This window comes from Oenanthe melanoleuca, chromosome 2 (assembly GCF_029582105.1).
Source record: "Oenanthe melanoleuca isolate GR-GAL-2019-014 chromosome 2, OMel1.0, whole genome shotgun sequence".
In the NCBI taxonomy this organism is placed as follows: domain Eukaryota; kingdom Metazoa; phylum Chordata; class Aves; order Passeriformes; family Muscicapidae; genus Oenanthe; species Oenanthe melanoleuca.
Genome location: NC_079335.1, coordinates 5,765,546 through 5,783,885, shown reverse-complemented (window position 1 = coordinate 5,783,885; position 18,340 = coordinate 5,765,546). Strand labels below are relative to the sequence as shown.

Below are 18,340 nucleotides of genomic sequence, written 5' to 3'. Positions count from 1 at the left end.
ACCACACTACTCACAACTCTCTAAATTAGCCATAATAAAAATCCTTTCAGTTATATTTGTGTAGGTGAGATTTGGAAAGAGAATGCAGCAATCTGATTATTTCTAGTACATAAGCAATGCAGAAAAACAGCAAAAAATACAGATGAAAAGAGCAACTTCCTATGCAAATTCTATTGCTTAACAAAAGGAATAAATTATGAGTCCAATATGAGCAATTCCCAAGGATTTCCTCCAGAACAAGTCACCATCACCCTCCTATCTGGAGTCTCACAAGAATTTCCAGTTATTTCATAACATTTTCATTGAGCACCCATAGCAAAAAGATTGCAAGGCTTTTGTAGCACAATGTTTCAGCCCTAAACCCAAACTAATCTCAGTTTTGAACTCTACAAAAATGAAGATCACTGCTTTGCTATACACTGCATATGTCAGATCAGAAAGTAAGAACCACAGAAAAGAAATATGCCAGTGATTAAAGAAACTAGTTATTGTCACATTATCAGTTACATGTTTTCTGCTACAGCTAGGAAATCATTTAGTTCATTTTAGAGATCAGCCATTTATCTTCAGGCAACCAAGATCAAAGACTTCGTCAGTAATTATCACAAATGGTGCCTTGAACATACTGATTAAAGATACTTGTCATTTTACCTTATAAAGAGCAGTATATTAGTATTTCAGAATAATTATGTGTTGGACATCTGCTGGAGCCCCAGTCACAGCTAATCACCAATTGCATCAGCAAGACACCCAAGGAATCTTTAAAACTACCCATTACAAATGCAGTCTAACACATGAAGGAAGTGATTGCCATTAAACACTCACACTGGAGCAGAGAAGTCTGAGGTGGAAACTAAAGGCATTTCCTTATAAAATTAACAATTCTAGATGGAATTCTGATGTAAACTACATTGAGCAATTATAAGTAAAAGCTATTTTGAATACTAAGATTTTTTTAAAAATTGATTTTTAAAAAAGCAATAATATGTATCAGCTCTCTTAGAACCACAGAATAATATAACATATTAAAATTCCCACAACAGATCCTATTTGAGCTACTCTCTGATATACAATCACTACAGAATCAAAGAATATTCTGAGTTGGAAGGCACCTACAAGGATCATCAAGTTGAACTTTTAAGTGAATGGCCTGGACAGGGATCAAATCCACAACTTTGGGGTTATTAGCCCTTTGCTCTAATGAACTGAGATAATCTCAATGTCTTCCTACTCCAAGAGCTGAAAAAGTGAACTGTTTGTGCAGAGAAGAAAAGAAGACTAAACCACAGATGACTGCTATGAGACATAAAAATGTGGGCTGGAATAATGTTTTGATGCTAGGCTAGAACAGCCCAGGTTTTGCATATGCTGCTGAAAGAATGAAAATATTAGCAAACTGTCTGTGGGAAAGAACACTTATCATCAACAAATTTTATTTGAATGACACTCCTGGTTCTTGTGTTATGCCAGGCACAAACCTCATGTCTTTTGGGATTGCTACATCAATGCTAGATGAAAGAAGAACACTTCTCATCAAACACCAGTGCCTTATTAATGAGAAATCATATGATTAATCAATCTGATTACTTAGAAGTCAATTTATCTGCAGTGCAACTGCTAGCCAAATGAAAATAAGATTACTGTGAGTACAGTTTATTAATAATCCCCAGTATGCCATTGATTCAACTTGATTATAACACAGCAGGCATGTGATGCACATTACAGACATTAAACCAGCCTGACAACAGTGAATACAGAAGAGGTTTATGCTACTGGGTAAGGCACAGAAATCCTGAAGTATAAGTGACCATTTGATTTGCAGATCTGCAAGGAATAGTTTATTTTATTGTAGATAAATAAAGCTGATGTAATATTCCAGTATCCGGCTCTTAGGGCAGTTGAAATCACCTGAAAGAGTGAGTCAGTGTGGAGCCGAGACACAGACCTTGTAACATCCAAAACAACCCCTTGATCTTCCTCACAACCAAAAGTAAATTAGCAGACACAAAGGGAATTCAGGCTCCCCAAAGGGAAATCAGTCACACATGGCTCACAAAACTGTTTCACCCCACTGGCATCTCCCAAGACTGCAGTAGATTTGATCCTATTTTGAACACATCTCCTGTGATATATATTCCCTGTGAGCACAGGTTATGGGCTGAAAATAACTTGAAAAGAATCTAGCACTTCTTATTATTTCATAGATTTTATTATTTTGTTGATTATTCTCTTCTAGTTTGTTGGCAACAAAATTGTCTTCCTTCATATTTATCTGACAACACAAAAATATCTTCTTTCAATAATAATCTTTGTTCTTTAAATTGTGCTTGAAGGGAAAAGTGTACTATAGATAGAGAGAAAATATTAGAGAGGGAAGGAAGGAGGAAAGGAGAAAAGGAAGATCCCTATTTGCTAGGTAGGCAAATGGGAAGAGCCAGAGAGACTTAAAAATATCACCTAGGTTTAAATAGAATTAATTATTATAATACTGTGCTAAGCTAGGAGATGAAGAAAGTGTCAGTGATGTCCAGAAGTCATTTGGTGAGATCTAGGGAAAATGGACATGTGCAATCCAAAGCTGCTGACATCTAATTAGTGTCCACAGTGAGAAGTCAGGAGTGCAGAACCAGAAACCTTCAGGATCTGTCTTTAGGCAGTGGCACCTCAGCAGCCCAAACACAGAAGATTAGGTCAGGAAGTGGAAAGAAGAGCTGATTTATGCAGACTATCTCTAAAAATTAAGGCAATCAATTGCCTTTTCAGTGAGGAAAAAGCAAATCAGTGACATAAACTAGGTGAGCACTTCCACAGTCAACCTGTGGGCATAAAAAGAGCATTAACTCTCTGAAGCATCCAAGTGCTATCAGGAAAAAAGGGTCAATGAAAAGTATGACCTATATGTGATATATCAAGGTAAGAGTCTTCTACTTTGTATTCAAGAGATATCTAGAAAACATTACCTGGCAGTTTTAGCATCATATTTCAGCAGATTTCTGGCTTTCCTGCAGGTTTAGGACTACTGTAAATCCAGCCACCACTCTACTGGGTTCAGATCTTTTCTGAACCAGGAGTGGTGAATTGTCTTTGTTTAATGTGGGGGAAGCTTTTTTCCTCTCACAGAAGCCTCCCCAAAAACCTTGCCACATAAAGCCAAAATACCATCTACTGCATATGATGACACTTGTGAAAACAAAATTTACTTTTGTGATCCAATCTGCTTCTTGAATTTTTTAGAATTTACACCAAACCTATGAAACTGAAAAAACTGTGGAGTTAGTAAGGCTTCAGACACCACAAACTACACATTTCCTGGGGTTTTATGCCTAGACCTGGGGAAAAGGTGCAATAGTGATGATTTAGAGTTCCTAAACTTTACAAACTTCTGCTCATTTGTAAGAGGTTGGAAAGTATTCTGGAAAAATAATCTATCTGCAGGTGTCAGGGGAAAAAGAAGCTCTTTTTGGTTTACTTACAATGGCTAAGGCTAAAATAAGGAAAGTCTTGACTGTTTGCAGTATTCAGTAAACTGAGTAATCAGATTTAGGTCCCTAGAAAAGATACTAAACAGGAGGCACTTGCCCAGGAGATGCATTTTAAGAGTTTAAGCCTGGAGACTTCTTAGATCAAGGAAAACAGACAATGCACATAAAATGTAGGAAGAGATGAAAATTGAGCTAAACAAAATTAAAAACAGGAAAGACCAACACTATCTGTTCCATGGCAGTTTATGACATAAAAAGACACTAAACAACATCCCTATAAAATTGATTTTCCCATGTCCTGCCTCTCAGTGAAGCTTTGTCAGCCTTGGAAGACCAGATTTATTAATGTTTCACCCTAGATTTAGCCAGTTGCATCGAATCAGAATATGTTACAAACAGAAATATGTGTGGTATATTTTGAGTTCTGGTGTTGAATAGTTGCTAATTCAGACATGGAGTAAGGAAGGTCTGAACAAAAATGTATATAATCAGAGAGTTCTGCAGGTTTTGGTTGTTTGGATTTTTTTTCATGAAAAGGGCAGGATCCATTCTCATGCCCATCAGCAAAATTCTCCAAACCAACTGAAGCTTAACAAACACATTCAAAAAACCTGCAATGGTGTAGACGAGTTTTTAAAGGGAAGAAAACTTGACCCAGTGCCAAGTACTGCAGCACTGCAAGAACTAATATCACTCCTCTTCCTTCCATCCCCTACAGCCTGGTATAAACTTCCATAATAACCAGCAGTCAGACACATGGCCTGTGCTTGGAGTTAGGTTTAGCCCTACAACAGTTTCTTTTCTAGCTCAGAATTTTTATTTTTTTATGTTAAGCCAAGAGAAAATAGCCTTTGCTCATTATCATTCATCATGCATGGACAAAAGGCCATCATGGCCTATTAAATTAAAACATTCAGCTCAAGAACAGATGCCATGACTTATGGAGGTTTCTGAAGCTCAGCAAATGCACATCTGGCCATGTGCAGCTTTATATTTATGATGGTTTGGTGTGTGGCACTCTGTAGCAGTGTGCTAAAGCCAGCTCTTGGTAGAGCAATTTCCTTTTGGTATTTCATGGTTCATCTGCTAGGATAATAATAATTGTCCTGGCTCTGACTGGGATGGAGTTAACTTTCCCCTGGGCAGCCCTCCAGAGCTGTGCTGGGCACTGGTGGCACTGCAGAGTTTTGGCTCCTGCTGAGCAGAGCTGGCACAGCCCCAGAGCTGTCCCCAAAATCTCCCACCACAGGTGGGAGTGGACAGCATCCTGGGAGGGGACACAGCCAGGCCAGTGTCCCAAACTGACCAAAGGGACATTCCATACCATGGGATGTGTGCTGAGCAATAAAAGCTGAGCAAAAGGAGGAGAAGGGGGAGCATTCACTATTATAATGTTTGTGTTCCAGAGAAACCCCTTCACACCCTGAAGCCCCACTTGCCAGGATGTGACTGGACATCACCTGCTGATGGGAAGGAAGGAATGAATCTTTTGTTTCCCTTTGCTCCTGCACTTGGCCTTGATTTTACTTCATTAAACTGACTTTATCTTTACTCACAATTTCTCTCTATTGCACTCTGTCCTGTAGAGGAGGGGAATGATAGAATGGCTTGGTGAGCACCTGGCTTCCCATCAAGCTCACCACAATTATCCTGCCATTAAAACAAAAATAGTTTCCAGAAATAAGTGGAAGACAGAGCTTCCATCTAAGGAAGAATTACAACAGACAAAGATTTTTCCATGGAGGCTAAAAGCAAAAATGGGATTGGAGATCTTTCCATTTCTCTTCTTTCAACAGAGACTTTTCCAGAGGATAATGAAAACAGACACCACTGTCCAAAGAAGCCTCTTTCCTATACTATCTGCAGAGATGTCCAGAGAGTGGCCTAAAATACAAACAGTTATTTAATGTCTATGATGTGACTGTCTCCTAGAGAGGCAGAGGGTGAGGTCAGTTTGTTTGCCAGAAGCATACACTGACCCAATGTTTGGGATAGCAGCCTCAGGCCAAACATTCTCCCAGCCCTCGTTAATTCCCTGGTAGCTCCTCTGCAACAGATGCTCTAGGCTTGCTTATTTTTAATATTTATGCAGAAAAGCTTTGACAGGAAAGGTTGGGAGAAGCTGAGGGCAGAATGCTAATCAGAAGCCTTGAATCAAGGTTTCTTAACAGGTTAATGGTTGCAATATTCTGGGGTGAGTTTCTAGAGCTGAGGAAAGATTTTTTTACAAAGAAAGGAAAGAAAAAAACCCAACAAAGTTATCATTTTAAAAACATAAAAGATAAATTAGAAAAAATATCAACAAAAGTAAATTAATCATTTTAAAGCAACCATCTTTCTTTTAAAAATTGCACAGAGAGCTCTCCTTTTTACCTGCGGTAAGGGGCAAGATCAAAGCCACACTGTGGGACCTGCCATGAGTAAGGCATTGTGTGAAACACCCCACCACCAACACACAATACTCTGGACACACAGCCTTCTTTCACAGCATCCTTAATACTGACTAATATCCTCTGGCTGCCATACACAAGAATTGAAAGCCAGGACCTTTTCCTGAATAATTAATTTCACTTACAGCAATACCTGGTCAGGTGAGCCCTGCCTTAAAATGTCACAGTCAGTGGGGGGTGATCCACACACCTTGAACTGTGAAATGGTGCATGCAGGTGGGGGCTGAACACACAGAAATTGTGTAACCAAGTGCCAGGTGGTTCCTGCAGAAATGTTTGAAGGGCTGTTCTTCCAAAAAATCCCTCTACAGGAAACATAAAACCATGGCATGCTCTCCACAGACAATGTGGACACTGTGTGTGATGGAATTGAAGTAAGGCATCATTCCTCATCCTCCTTACCTCTGAAGAAGTGGGTTTGCAGTAGCCAGCTCCAAACACCAGATTTTCTAATGACATACTGGACTGGTCTGGTCCTGCCTCCAGGCTGCCTTTCCCAAGCCAGGAACCTTTCCCTGGACGAGCAAAACTACAAGGAGAAAATTGAGAAGAAAAATGAAATCAGAAGAGCATTGTTAGAGAAGAATCCTTGTTGTCTCAGTATTATTTCCTTACTTAGAAAAGATTTACAATTTTGGTGAGTTTTGTTTTTGTTTATTTCAAGTTGCACTGTAAATTCATCTTTTCCTTGAAAATGGTCATTGTCCAGTGTGCAGTAGCTCAAGCAAAGTGAATGAAGTTTGTTTTCTAAGCATTCAGTCAAGTGGTTTGAGTGTTATTCTTAATTCACTCCTTTCTCTGCTGTTTTTTCCAGCATAACATCTCACCAACACAACCTTTCCATCTATCCACATGGATCATATTCTTATGCAACCTCTCATCACCTGCACCTTAATGGATTCAATATCTTTCTCTCTGGCTTTACCCACATCACCCTTCCTCTTTGAGTTGTGCATGATCTCTCCTATAACCAATATTTTCTAGCTCATCTCAAACTTATTCTTATAGATTGGAAGTTGGGTTGCCACTTCTCACTCTCCCACATCTTTCAGCACCAAAAGGATGAGACTTCAGCCAAAAAACTACATTTATTTCTTTCTGGGTGAAACGTGATTTCCCTGTTATTCAACTTCTTCCTCAAAAACCTGACAGAATATAAATTCTTTCATTCTCAGTGCTGACTATTGTGGTCAGTGCTCCCTTCTGGCTATACTTGTACATTTCCTATTGAAGACCAGGAAACTATTAAGGGTGGAATAACCTGTCTGGAATTTACCCAGCATCAAGACCACCTTCAGCATTGTTGCACAGCCAGGGCTCACACTTCTGATTAATCTGAGCACTACTTATATTCCAGTTAATGATGTGAGCTGTCTTTATATTCATTGGAGAGGAATTGGCATTTCCAGCATATGAGTCATCTCTTGCTGAAGCAGTGATATCAAAGAGATCAGAGGAATTTTACCCTCCAAGCATTTAATGCTAATTGTGGACTGTGAAGAGAGGCTGGATGGCTGCCTCATCAACAACTGGAGATGAGATAAGCTCTGTGTTAGTGCCTCTGATAACTCTTGCTCTATACAAACCACATCAAGGTTTCAAGAGCGAAATCAGTCTACTTGTGGGGAATGCAAAGAGTCAAATTACAAACTGTGATTGCTAAATTGCAATGCAAGCAACCAGAAGGGTTGTTCTTAAAAAACATGCAGGCAAAGGTGGAACTGAAATAAGGAACTGTAGAGAAAATGGGAAAGCACATTTGCTGTTTGTAATGGCACTGGCTTTGTGCTACAGCTCCAGGCTGGGATCACCACCCACAGGTATCTGATGCCCACCCAAGCATCCCAAATCCCATCGTACCCAGGAGACCTGGTCTTCTTGAAAGAATATAAACTTCCAGGAGAGCACAAAAAGCATCTTAAAACCAAAATATGCCAGAGCTAAACACCACAGGGAAGTGCCATTCCTGCTGCAATGCCTTTCCAATCCAGGTTGTTCCTCCATGTAGGTGTGTGCCATGTGGCCACACCAGCTCAGATAAAACTGATGAATTGATATCTATGCCTGATTCAGTCTTTAGGGACAAATTACAGAGTGCTGTACAGAAACACACTGAAAACAGAGAACCATAGAATCACAGAACATCTTGAGATGGAAAGGATCCACGAGGATCTCCAAAATTCAACTCTAGACCCTGTATAGGGCAGCCCCAAGAATCACACCATGTGCCCAAGAGCATTGCCCAAAGGCTTCTTGAACTCTGGAAGGATTTATATTAAAGAAACAAAGAAAAAAAAATTCATTAATAGCCATACAACAGGTGAGGTTCTTGTGTGAAACAGTTTTGCAACATTGGAAAAAGAATTTCAAGCAAAATTACAATTCAGACCAGCTTCAGAAAGTTAAATACAAATCCCTCTGTCTGTAGAACAAAACTGCTGCTTGTTATAGATAAATACTGGCAAAAAGGCAGTTCCATAAGAGAGAGGATGGGGTAGAAGAAATCTGCAGATATCTGTTCTTGCTTATGTATATTTTAATTTATGTGATCAAAGCAATTCCCAACTGGTTCCTTCTAAGCAGCATGAAGCCTTTCCATGTATTTCCCACATTAAAGATAAATGCAATAAATAAATAAACTAATAAATAAAGCTATTTCTAACAGACAAGAGCTACACACCATTCTGAATAATTTCTGCTGTTATTGAACAATGTTGTCTGATGTGGTCTGCTGGAAAGGCTCAAGAAACTGAAATAAAAAATGAGTGCTGTGGTATCAGAGAGAGAAGCTTAAACAAATGTTCTGTGCACATGAAAAACTCCTCATTAGAATATGAGCAAAGCTTTCAAAGGTTCAAAGGGAAAGAAGAGCACTTTTTAATGCCCTTTTTTTAGTTATTTATCTTTTGCTTTTACAGCAGAAAAGGGTTTTTAATCTGTTGGTTTTACAGAAATTGATTTCACATAGCACTGTAAAACAAAAATCTTTTTTTTGGGAAACATGCCAAAACATCATCAGTATTCTGAGGGAAAGTTTAAGTGGAAGGCTTACAAACTGCTGAGTCCCTCTAATATTTTCTGAAGAACATTTATGCTTGAATAAATTTTTTATTAGCAACAACAGGTTAATTTGCTACATCAATTATTTTTTCACTGTATTTATTTCTTCTAATTATTTCTGCAAACATGCTCCTTTGTATGAATCATGAACCTTGGTTACTTACATGTCCATTTGGACCATCTATTTAATAGCACTGATTTAATATCAACGTTTAGATCCTTATCCAGTGTGATGACCTCAGCTTTTAATTGGAGTCAGGATAAAAAGGGTCAAAAGAGGTAACATGTGTGTGCCCAAGAGGATTAAAATATGTGCAGAAGTATTAATATTTTCAGTGAAAGGTTTTATGGGTTCTTTTTGAGCTGGCATTTTGATCACCATGAGTGGTGGGGCCCTGGCACAAGTTACCAAGAGAATTTGGGGATGCCCCATCCCTGGAAGTTTTAAATTCCAGGTTGGATGGGGATTGGGGCAACCTGGTCTAGTGGAAGGTGTCCCTGCCTATGACAGGGGATGAGATGATCTTTAAGGTCCCTTCCAACCCAAACCATTCTATAATTCTATGATTTTATGCCTTTATCCTTCAAAGGAGTCTCCCAATTATTACAGCAGTCATCTGTGGGCACACAGTACAGTAAACCACCTTGAAAAGTCCATTTTCTTCCTTCATTACAGCCTGCAAGATCCAGCAATCAAAATTTAAGACCTTTCTGACTCAAAGGTTATATTCAAGCAATTATTCCCAGCAGACATGGTTACCTTCTATGAATTTGTGTCCATGACTTTGTGATTTATACTTTTGGCCTCTGTAACATCTCTTGGAATGAATTGCATGTTCTAATAAGTGCTGAACTTTCTGGTTCTTTTGAACTTGCTGTTGCAGATTTCAATGTGGCAACACTAGGTTCTTGTAGAGCACAAAATATTAAACAATCATTTCCTGTTTATTTTTCTTCTGTGGACAATTCTCTTACATATAAATGAAATGACATTTTCCTAGCATAGGAAATTGAATGGCTTTGATAAATGCTAATTCAGATGTGTTATTGAAGCCAATCAGAAAAAATACTTTTAGGGCAGTTTAATAGAACACCATGTTCTCTTTCAGATTAACTTCCCCAAAAAAGAAATACTTTTCTTTCATTTTTAGCTTTCTTTTGGGGTTTTGGAGCTTTCTTTTTGTAGCATGGGAAGATTTGGTAGTTTAGAGTTTTCTTGGTAAACAAAAAGTTTTTTCTCATGGATTGTTTAGCAGAATGGGAAAAAAAAAGATTGGGATCTGATTCTTGCTTGGAAAAAGAAAAACAAAAACCCTAACTTGCAATATATAAAATTATCAAACTGTAAAAAAAACAAAACAAAACAAAACAAAACAAAACAAAACAAAACAAAGCAAAGCAAAGCAAAACAAAACAAAACAAAAAAAAAACCAAACCAAAACCAAAACCAAAACCAAAACCAAAAAAAAGCCCACACAAGCACCCAAACAATCTCCATACACAAAATCACCACATTTCTAATGTTGAGCAATTACAATCTTCTGAGTAAACCAGGAGAGGAAATTCAAGAAATGAGCTTGTGTCCCATTTAGGTCAGATCCTTCGAGAAACCGCTTCTTTTCCTCTCAGTCCCTTATACATAAAATATTACTGCTTTAAAAATCAAAAATATAAGTCAGTCCCACAGAAATAGCATAACTCAGAATTAAACCCTCCCAGTCCCCACTACCATCTGTTTGCGTTTCACCAGGAACTGCCTTCTCCCACAGATCAGGAAAATTGTGACAACACTAATTTCCCTCATTGTTTTAACTCAAAATATAATTATAAATATTTAATATATTTAATATTTAAATATTAAAATTTATATATATAAATATATATATTAAAATTTATATATTTAAAATATTTAATATAGCTTTTGGCAAATTACTGCTGCACATGGTCAAAGGGTACATGGGTGATCTGTTATTTATTTTTAAGAACAATCTGTGGATGTTTACAGATTGTTCCCCTTTAGATATGATTCTCTCTTACCCAAGGAGTTTCACCAAGGTTATAATCAGTGACTGTAAAATGTTCTGACCTTCTTGGGTAAAACTGATAAGGTTTATTAAAATAAAATTTTAATGAAAATAGATATCTCTCCTTAGATACCAAACAGAGGCTATGGGGAATCTGGTTTGAAATCTTTAGTGATTTTGACTGCTGGAAAATGCTGGCTCACTTGTCCTGAACTTAACCTTTGCTGCTATAAAACCTGAAAGTAGATAAAGTCATGTGATGATATTTAATTTACTGTTGAGAGGGATTTTTCTTTTTAAATTTGACTCAGAAATTGTCATGTTTTTCTTGTATAATTTCTCAGCTGGAAGCACAGGAGAATGGCATCCAAAACTTCCAAAGTGGAGGTTTATCTTTGCAGATACATAAGAAACTACCAAATAAAAGGAAATTCAAAGGAAAAAACCACCCAGTTATTATAGATGTGTTCTTAGAGGAAAATAATATAAATCAATATTCTTCTAATAAACATATTATGAAAGGAATAGCTCTTTAGTACATAAAAATTTCATTTTCTTTCTACAGATTAATTTATTTGCAAACAGAGTGGAGAGGGTAAATAATTGAAGAACTTTAGCCCATGGTATAATATTTGTGCAGTTTCAGACACAAGCTGCCCATAAGTAGGAGCCAGCTACACCTCCAGCTGTAGGAAAATCTGCATAATCTGCACCCAGATTCAGGGTACAGCAGGCAGCACAGTGTGTGCATCATTTACAGATGGATCACTTGTGCTTTTGAGGAACAGGAGGATGCCTGCAAGTAATCAGATTTAGGTGAAATAAAATTGCTCAAGAAGGGCCAGGCTTGGCCTAATTCCTCAGTGCAGTGAAGCAGAGAACCAGATCAGGGCTAGATCAGCAATCTTTAGACACTCTGTGTCCCTTTTTCTCTCTTTCCTCTTCCAGAAAGAACAAGGTAAAGGCACTGAAAAACTGAGTAGCTGTGTCTTGGTTGCTCCACCAACAAAATTTAAATGATATTATTTCCCCATCTCAGATTCCACCAAGATTTCTTGTTTCTCAAACAGTGAGTTGGAGATGAGCAATTTAGAATTCAATGTTGACAAGTAAAATCCTGAAAGCCTACTTTGTTTTTTCACATAAACTTATGTATGGAAAGGAATAGAAAGTTGAGGAGAATCCAGAAATGTGGGAAAAATAAATCCCCTTCTTGTGTAAGCAAGAGGAAACAGGTTTGCCAGCTGCTCATGGCACAGGATTTGCTTATCTGCAGAGTTTTCAAGACTGGCTTTTTTAAAATTTCCTTGGTGCTTTGGGATTTTATTTTCTGGGAAGCAGTGAAGAGCTCTATAGAATCACTAAACCATGTTTTTTGTGTTTGCTTCCTAAGTGAATCCAGTATAAGTAAGGCACTGTGCTTGCAGCAAGCCTGAGAGTAAGCAGACCTCTACACACAGACCCACACATTTTCCTGGGGGAAAACCAGAAATATTTCTTGGAGTCTGAGTTCTGCTGGAGCAAAGTGTCTTTTCCACCAGCTGCATCTGGCTAATAAACCCTGGCTGCTCCTACAGCCCTGGCTAGAGACAGGGAGCTGAGGGAGAAGTCAGTGCCTGGGGCCAGAAACCAAACTCATCCATGCAAATGAGAAAAACTTGGGACCAAAGCCTTCACTCCTCCTCCTCCTCACCTTCCTCTTACAAGTGTCTGCTCACATTTAGCCCCTGGATCTCAGGTAAGAGAATTGAAAATGTTCAGGCTGTTCATGGAGGCCAGTGCCTCAGCTTCTCATGCTTGAATATTGTTCCCTTTTTTTTGGTTATCTTTTGACAAGCTCAGTCTGCTCATCTCCAGTCACCCTGGGTAAAATGAGGCTGCCAGAGGCAACAAATTCTCAATTTTCCAAAGAGCACAGTCACTGGTACTGTGTTAGGATGTGGCATCCAGCTCCTGCTGTAGGTTCTGCTCTATTCCTCGCACACTCTAGAAGTCTGAACAGCACTCCATGTGCCAGGAGCCCTCAGTGCAGCCAGCACAGCCACTGACACTGCTCTGCCACGGCCCAGCCCCAGCCCTGGGTCACAGTGTCCTGCTGTGCCTTGTCACAGGGTTTGGGTTCAGGGCAGGGCGAGGGGAGCAGCATTTTGGGTGAAGACAGCAGCTGTCACAGCCACTGAGACCTGAGCCTTGGACTTGTCCCTGGCAGTCCAGCTTCCTGAGCCACTCCTGGGGTGATTTTTAGAGAAGTCAAAGATCTCCAAGGATCAGAGAAAGAGTTTTTAACCAAGCTCTGGCTCAGAGCTCTACAGGACAAGTAAAAGCCAAGCAGTCCCTTCACTGCTGCAGAGGGATGCAGCTGCCCAGGCAGGCAAGAGGAGCCAATCCAGGCACCAAAGCCTCACACCATGCCCCTGGTCATCCCACATGTACAGCAAATGTGATTGCTCTGGAGAAAAGTGCACCCACAAGAGCCTCATGGGGTTCAAGAGATCCCTGTGCCACCCCTGAGTTTGGGCATTGCCAGGTGAGAGCTCAGACTGAGACTCCTTGAGAGGAGCCCTGAGATGAACTTGAGGGTTCTGGTGGGTGGGAAACTGGAGAGGAGCCAGCAATGTGCACCTGCAGCTCAGAGAGCCCTCCACATCCAAAGCTCCATGAGCAGCAGGTGAGGGGGATCCTGCCCTGTGGGACCCACCTGCAGAGCTGCACCAGCTCTGGCATCCCCAGCACAGGAAACTGGGACACTGTGGAGCTCTCAGGGCAGCCCCAGAGGAGGCACAGAAGTGACCAGAGGACTGGAGCATCTCTCCTCTGAGGACAGGCTGAGAGACTGGGGGTGTTCAGCCCTGGGAAGAAAAGGCTCCAGGGACATTGCAGCACCTTTCAGCACCTAAGGGTAGCTTATAAAAAAGAGGGAGAGACATTTGACAAGAGGATGTAGTGGCAGGACAAGGGGAAATGGCTTTATATTGAAAAAGAGATTTATTTCAGATTTTTTTTTAATTTCTTTTTTAACTGTGAGGGTGGTGAGGCTCTGGCACAGATTCCCAGAGAAGCTGTAGCTGTCCCATCCCTGGAAGTGCCCAAGGCCAGGTTGGATGGGGCTTGGAACAACCTGGGATAGTGGAAGGTGTCCCTGCCCATGGAAGAGGCATTGGAACTAAAATTTCTTTAAGGTACCCTCCAACCCAAACAATTCTATGATTCTGTGCTAACAAAGCTGGAGATGAGTTCATTCAAAGTCTGCCTCACCAACTTCCTACTCAGCCTCTCACTTTCTCAGGAAATCCACAAAGCCATTAGCAGCTGCCATGAGCTTGGACCCCATCAAAAAGCTGTGTTAGACTTTTTAGAAAAGCTGAATCACAAAATTTCTATCCAGAAGCCTGCAAAGGATCCCAGACATGTGAATTTCACTCATTCTCAGGCTGGTAAAAGGTGAGGGCTTCAAAGTCTCAAACTTAATGTAATATTTATTGTATCAGAATTTTTAACCAGGACAAACATCAATATCAAAATGTTCACTTGTCAAAGAAGCAGGAGGCAATGGAGGTACCCTGGAAAGGTTTCCCCAGCAGCAGCTGTTTGTGAGCATACATCACCCTGAAGGGAAAGGCCTGAATTGGTCTTGCTGGTTTTCCTCTTTAACCACAAACAATGTGGAAGAACTTGAACAAGAATATCTAATTTGTCAACAGAGCTGACAAAATATGAAAAGCTGAGTCCACAGGGCATATATGAAGTGCTTCAGACAAAGTAATGCTGCAGGAAAACTTCAATACAGCAGTGAATTTCAATTTTACATAATTATTTTCAGGATAGGTCTAGAACTGTTTCAATTTTACATATGGATCTATAGATATGTGTAGGAATAATGTGTATATACACACAAAGTATGCACCATGGTGGGGCAGTTCAAGGTAGCAAATGAAACCACGTGAAACACTGCATAGATTTTTTTTTTCCTTCATAATGTAACTATCCCCATCTGCTTGGATGTATTCAAGGCCAGCCTGGATGGGGCTCTGAACAGCCTGATCTACCAGGAGGTGTCCCTGCCCATGCCAGGAGGGCTCAAACTAAATGATCTTTAAGGTCCCTGCCAACCCAATCCATTCTGTGATTGTATGATTTGAGGTTTATATTTTTCTATAATGTGACCCAAAAAAGACTCTAAGTCATCCAGGTTCTATTGCCTTATGAAAAAAAAAAAAAATCTGATTGTATACTTAATTTTTTTATGCTCCTAATAAACTCCAATGATAAATGATAAAAAGGAAAGTTCTGAGCTGTGGGAAATCCAAATAAGTTTTGTTTTAGAGTGCTTAGAAGTGCCATTTATTTTACATTACTGTCTTCATCCTGATTTATACTTAGAGAAGGCCTGATATAAAAACTCTTTGGGTTTGGAAAATTTATCAAGAGGAAGATAAATCCTCACTATCACACTTTAAATGATTTTACGGCCTTAAGCAAATGAGACTGTATATTGTGTTGTCAAAAATCTTTATTCCACCACATTAAGTAAGTACATTGTATACTTCACAAATGTCCACAAAATAGCACTTTAAAAGCTATAATAAACTGACTATGGAACAGTTGCTCATCGTGTGATTTATGCCTAATAACAGTAACAAGGCTGTGCAACCCCATTCATTAGGGGATAGCACAGAACTGAAAACAGTCATTAAGCCTCTTAAGCAATTGTGCTCTCATCCCTTCCTATAGCAGAACAATGAGGAAATTTTCTGATCAAAGCTATGTGGTTAGAATGAGTCTGTTACAACTTAATTCACTGTTTAAAAAGTCAACACATATAAAATCAGAGATACAGCAATTACCTGTATCACATCAGCAGAACACAGATATGTCAGTCTGATCTGTTGACATGAGACACATCCCTGTCACATCTCACAGGATCATAGAACCTTAGAATGGTTTGGTTTGGTTTGGTTTGGTTTGGTTTGGTTTGGTTTGGTTTGGTTTGGTTTGGATTTGGTTTGGTTTGGTTTGGTTTGGTTTGGTTTGGTTTGGTTTAGATTGGTTTGGTTTGGTTTGGTTTGGTTTGGTTTGGTTTGGTTTGGTTTGGTTTGGTTTGGAAGGGACTTTAAAGGTTATCTAGTTTCAACCTCCCTGCCTGGGCAGGGACACCTTCCACTAGACCAGGTTGCTCAAAGCCCCATCCAATTTGACCTTGAACAGTTTTAGGGATGGAGCATCCACAACTTCTCAACTTCTCACAACCTCAGGCTCAACCTCTAACAATACCAATTCATTATGTGGCATCATGCTCAAGCAATGCCTTTACACTAATAGAGAACTGAAACAAAGAAATATAAAGTCAACACACGAAACCTGAGGAAAACAAACTCTACAGGTTCATCTTTCCTCTCTGATACCATGCTCTTTGCACAATATTTGACAAAACTAAGATCTCTTGGCCACTTGGGAAGTAAGACCTTGCTGGAGTTAAGGGAAGCTGAACAAATCTGAGCATTTCATTTTGCTTTAAAATCAAAGGAGTTCCCTCCCACCCACCCCCTCTATCTCATGTGCTGACAAGACTGGGCTCTAACTAAAGACCTTTTCTTCCCTTCACCTACTCTAAACATTAGGGGATATTGACCTCCAGCCCTGTTTTATTTGAAGGAGTTCTGAATTATTTTCTTGTCACTATGAATCAGATAACACAAGTCACACCTAGACCCCATGGGACTGGAATTATAGTGCTGCACAGTCAAACCAGATGATGCTGCAAAGTAAATCCAGTGGAGCCTTAGCCAGAACTGACCCCTGTGTGCCTCGTCCTAAGCACTTTATGAATTATGCTCATGCACAGATGCCATGGATGAGTCCAGCTCTCCTGAATGCTTTACAAATCATCAGAGAGGAACAATGTGAATGCTTTTAGTTGCTTTTTAGACTAAAGAGGAAAACAACCAAGGAAAACAAAATTTGCACTTTCCTCATAACAGATGGGGAATACAGATCAAGATTAATCCAAATTCTTAACCTCTTTCCCAAAAGTTTGTATTTTTTGACCAGACCCCCAGTGTTTTACCAAGGGAAGAGGCCCATGTCAGAGTTTGGTTCTAAACCCTAATCTCTCAGCCCAGGACCAAAACTTTTAAATTAAATTATCCTCTCTGCTTCTCCCATCCAATGAGCAAACCGTATGAGAGAATGTTGCGTTTTGGCTATAGGAGCAGCAGAAAGGATAATGCAACATAGCTCCTCTTGTAATGGAGAAGCAAAAGAAAGGTTTATTTAAAGAAATGCTACACTTATATATATCGGGTAGTTTGTGCAAAACAAAATAGAAAAGACTCCTTGGCCCAAGAAGGCAACACCTCTCTGAAAACATGCTTTCTGCAAACACCACGAGACACTCACACAGCTCTCACTCACCCTGCAGGTCCATGATCAGTGTTATCACTCCTTGTCCTTGTGCAGCCCGAGACGCCCAGGGCTCCAAGGCTGCTCTTTCCCTGGCTCCCAGCAGCATCCAACAGCAAGAGAACCCATCAGAGGAACCTCCTCTGCCTCCCCAGTGGCGTTCCCGTGCCCTTACCTGATGAGGGGCTGGTGCAGAGCCAGCAGGGAGGCATGCACGGTGACGGACACCACGGACAGGTGGAAATAGTCGAACATGACGGGGACGTGGTGGTGCAGCCCCCGGCGGGGGTGGAAGTGCAGGCACAGCGTGCGGCTGCTGATCAGGGGGATGGCTGGGACATCCCTCAGCCTGCAAGGAAAAGGGGTTTGCAAGGGTCACTGCAGGCAGCAGACAGAGCTTGAGGGGAAATTTTATCCCTCCGCAGCTTCAGAAGGGTTAAATAACTGAAGAGCATCTTGTGCTGTTCCCTCTGACACAACTATTAATACTAATGTAGCTATAACTAATATAAATATTAAAAAATAAAGAACATATGCAGAGTTATATATTAATATACAGTGTAAAAGAACAGATGCGACACAATTCTGGTTTTCCCTGGTGATTGCCCTTGATGTCCAGCCATGCACTAGCAGGCACATCAAGATCTAAATAACAGAAGGAAATGCATTTAGAAAACTGTTCAGATTATTTGAGTGTTCATAGATGGGACACCACACTGCTTGTGTTCCTCTGTGTAAGAACAAAAAGCTCAGGCAATCTGTGAGAGTTAGAAGCAGTCCTGTGTCAGACACAGCTGAAAATATTCAGAGTACCTTTCCAGTTTGTTGATCTGAAAAAACTTTTTTGGAAGAGGCCTTAATTCAAAGGAGAACTTGAAGTAACTGCAGAGAAACAGGACAAGTTGGATTAATTTCTCTGGGTTTT

The 18,340-nt window shown here is 40.1% G+C and overlaps 1 protein-coding gene across 2 annotated transcripts in view; it reads right to left on the bottom strand.

The window, feature by feature from the left end:
- The window catches only part of FAM135B (family with sequence similarity 135 member B), a 186,984-nt gene that overhangs the window by 41,738 nt on the left and 126,906 nt on the right, over nucleotides 1–18,340 (bottom strand). For both annotated transcript variants that reach the window (XM_056484144.1, XM_056484145.1), the window contains exons 6-7: nucleotides 17,591–17,764; nucleotides 6,335–6,461 (exon numbers count right to left, since the gene is read on the bottom strand). In XM_056484144.1, coding sequence (XP_056340119.1) covers nucleotides 6,335–6,461; nucleotides 17,591–17,764 — 301 coding nt within the window. The remainder of the gene's footprint in view (nucleotides 1–6,334; nucleotides 6,462–17,590; nucleotides 17,765–18,340) is intronic.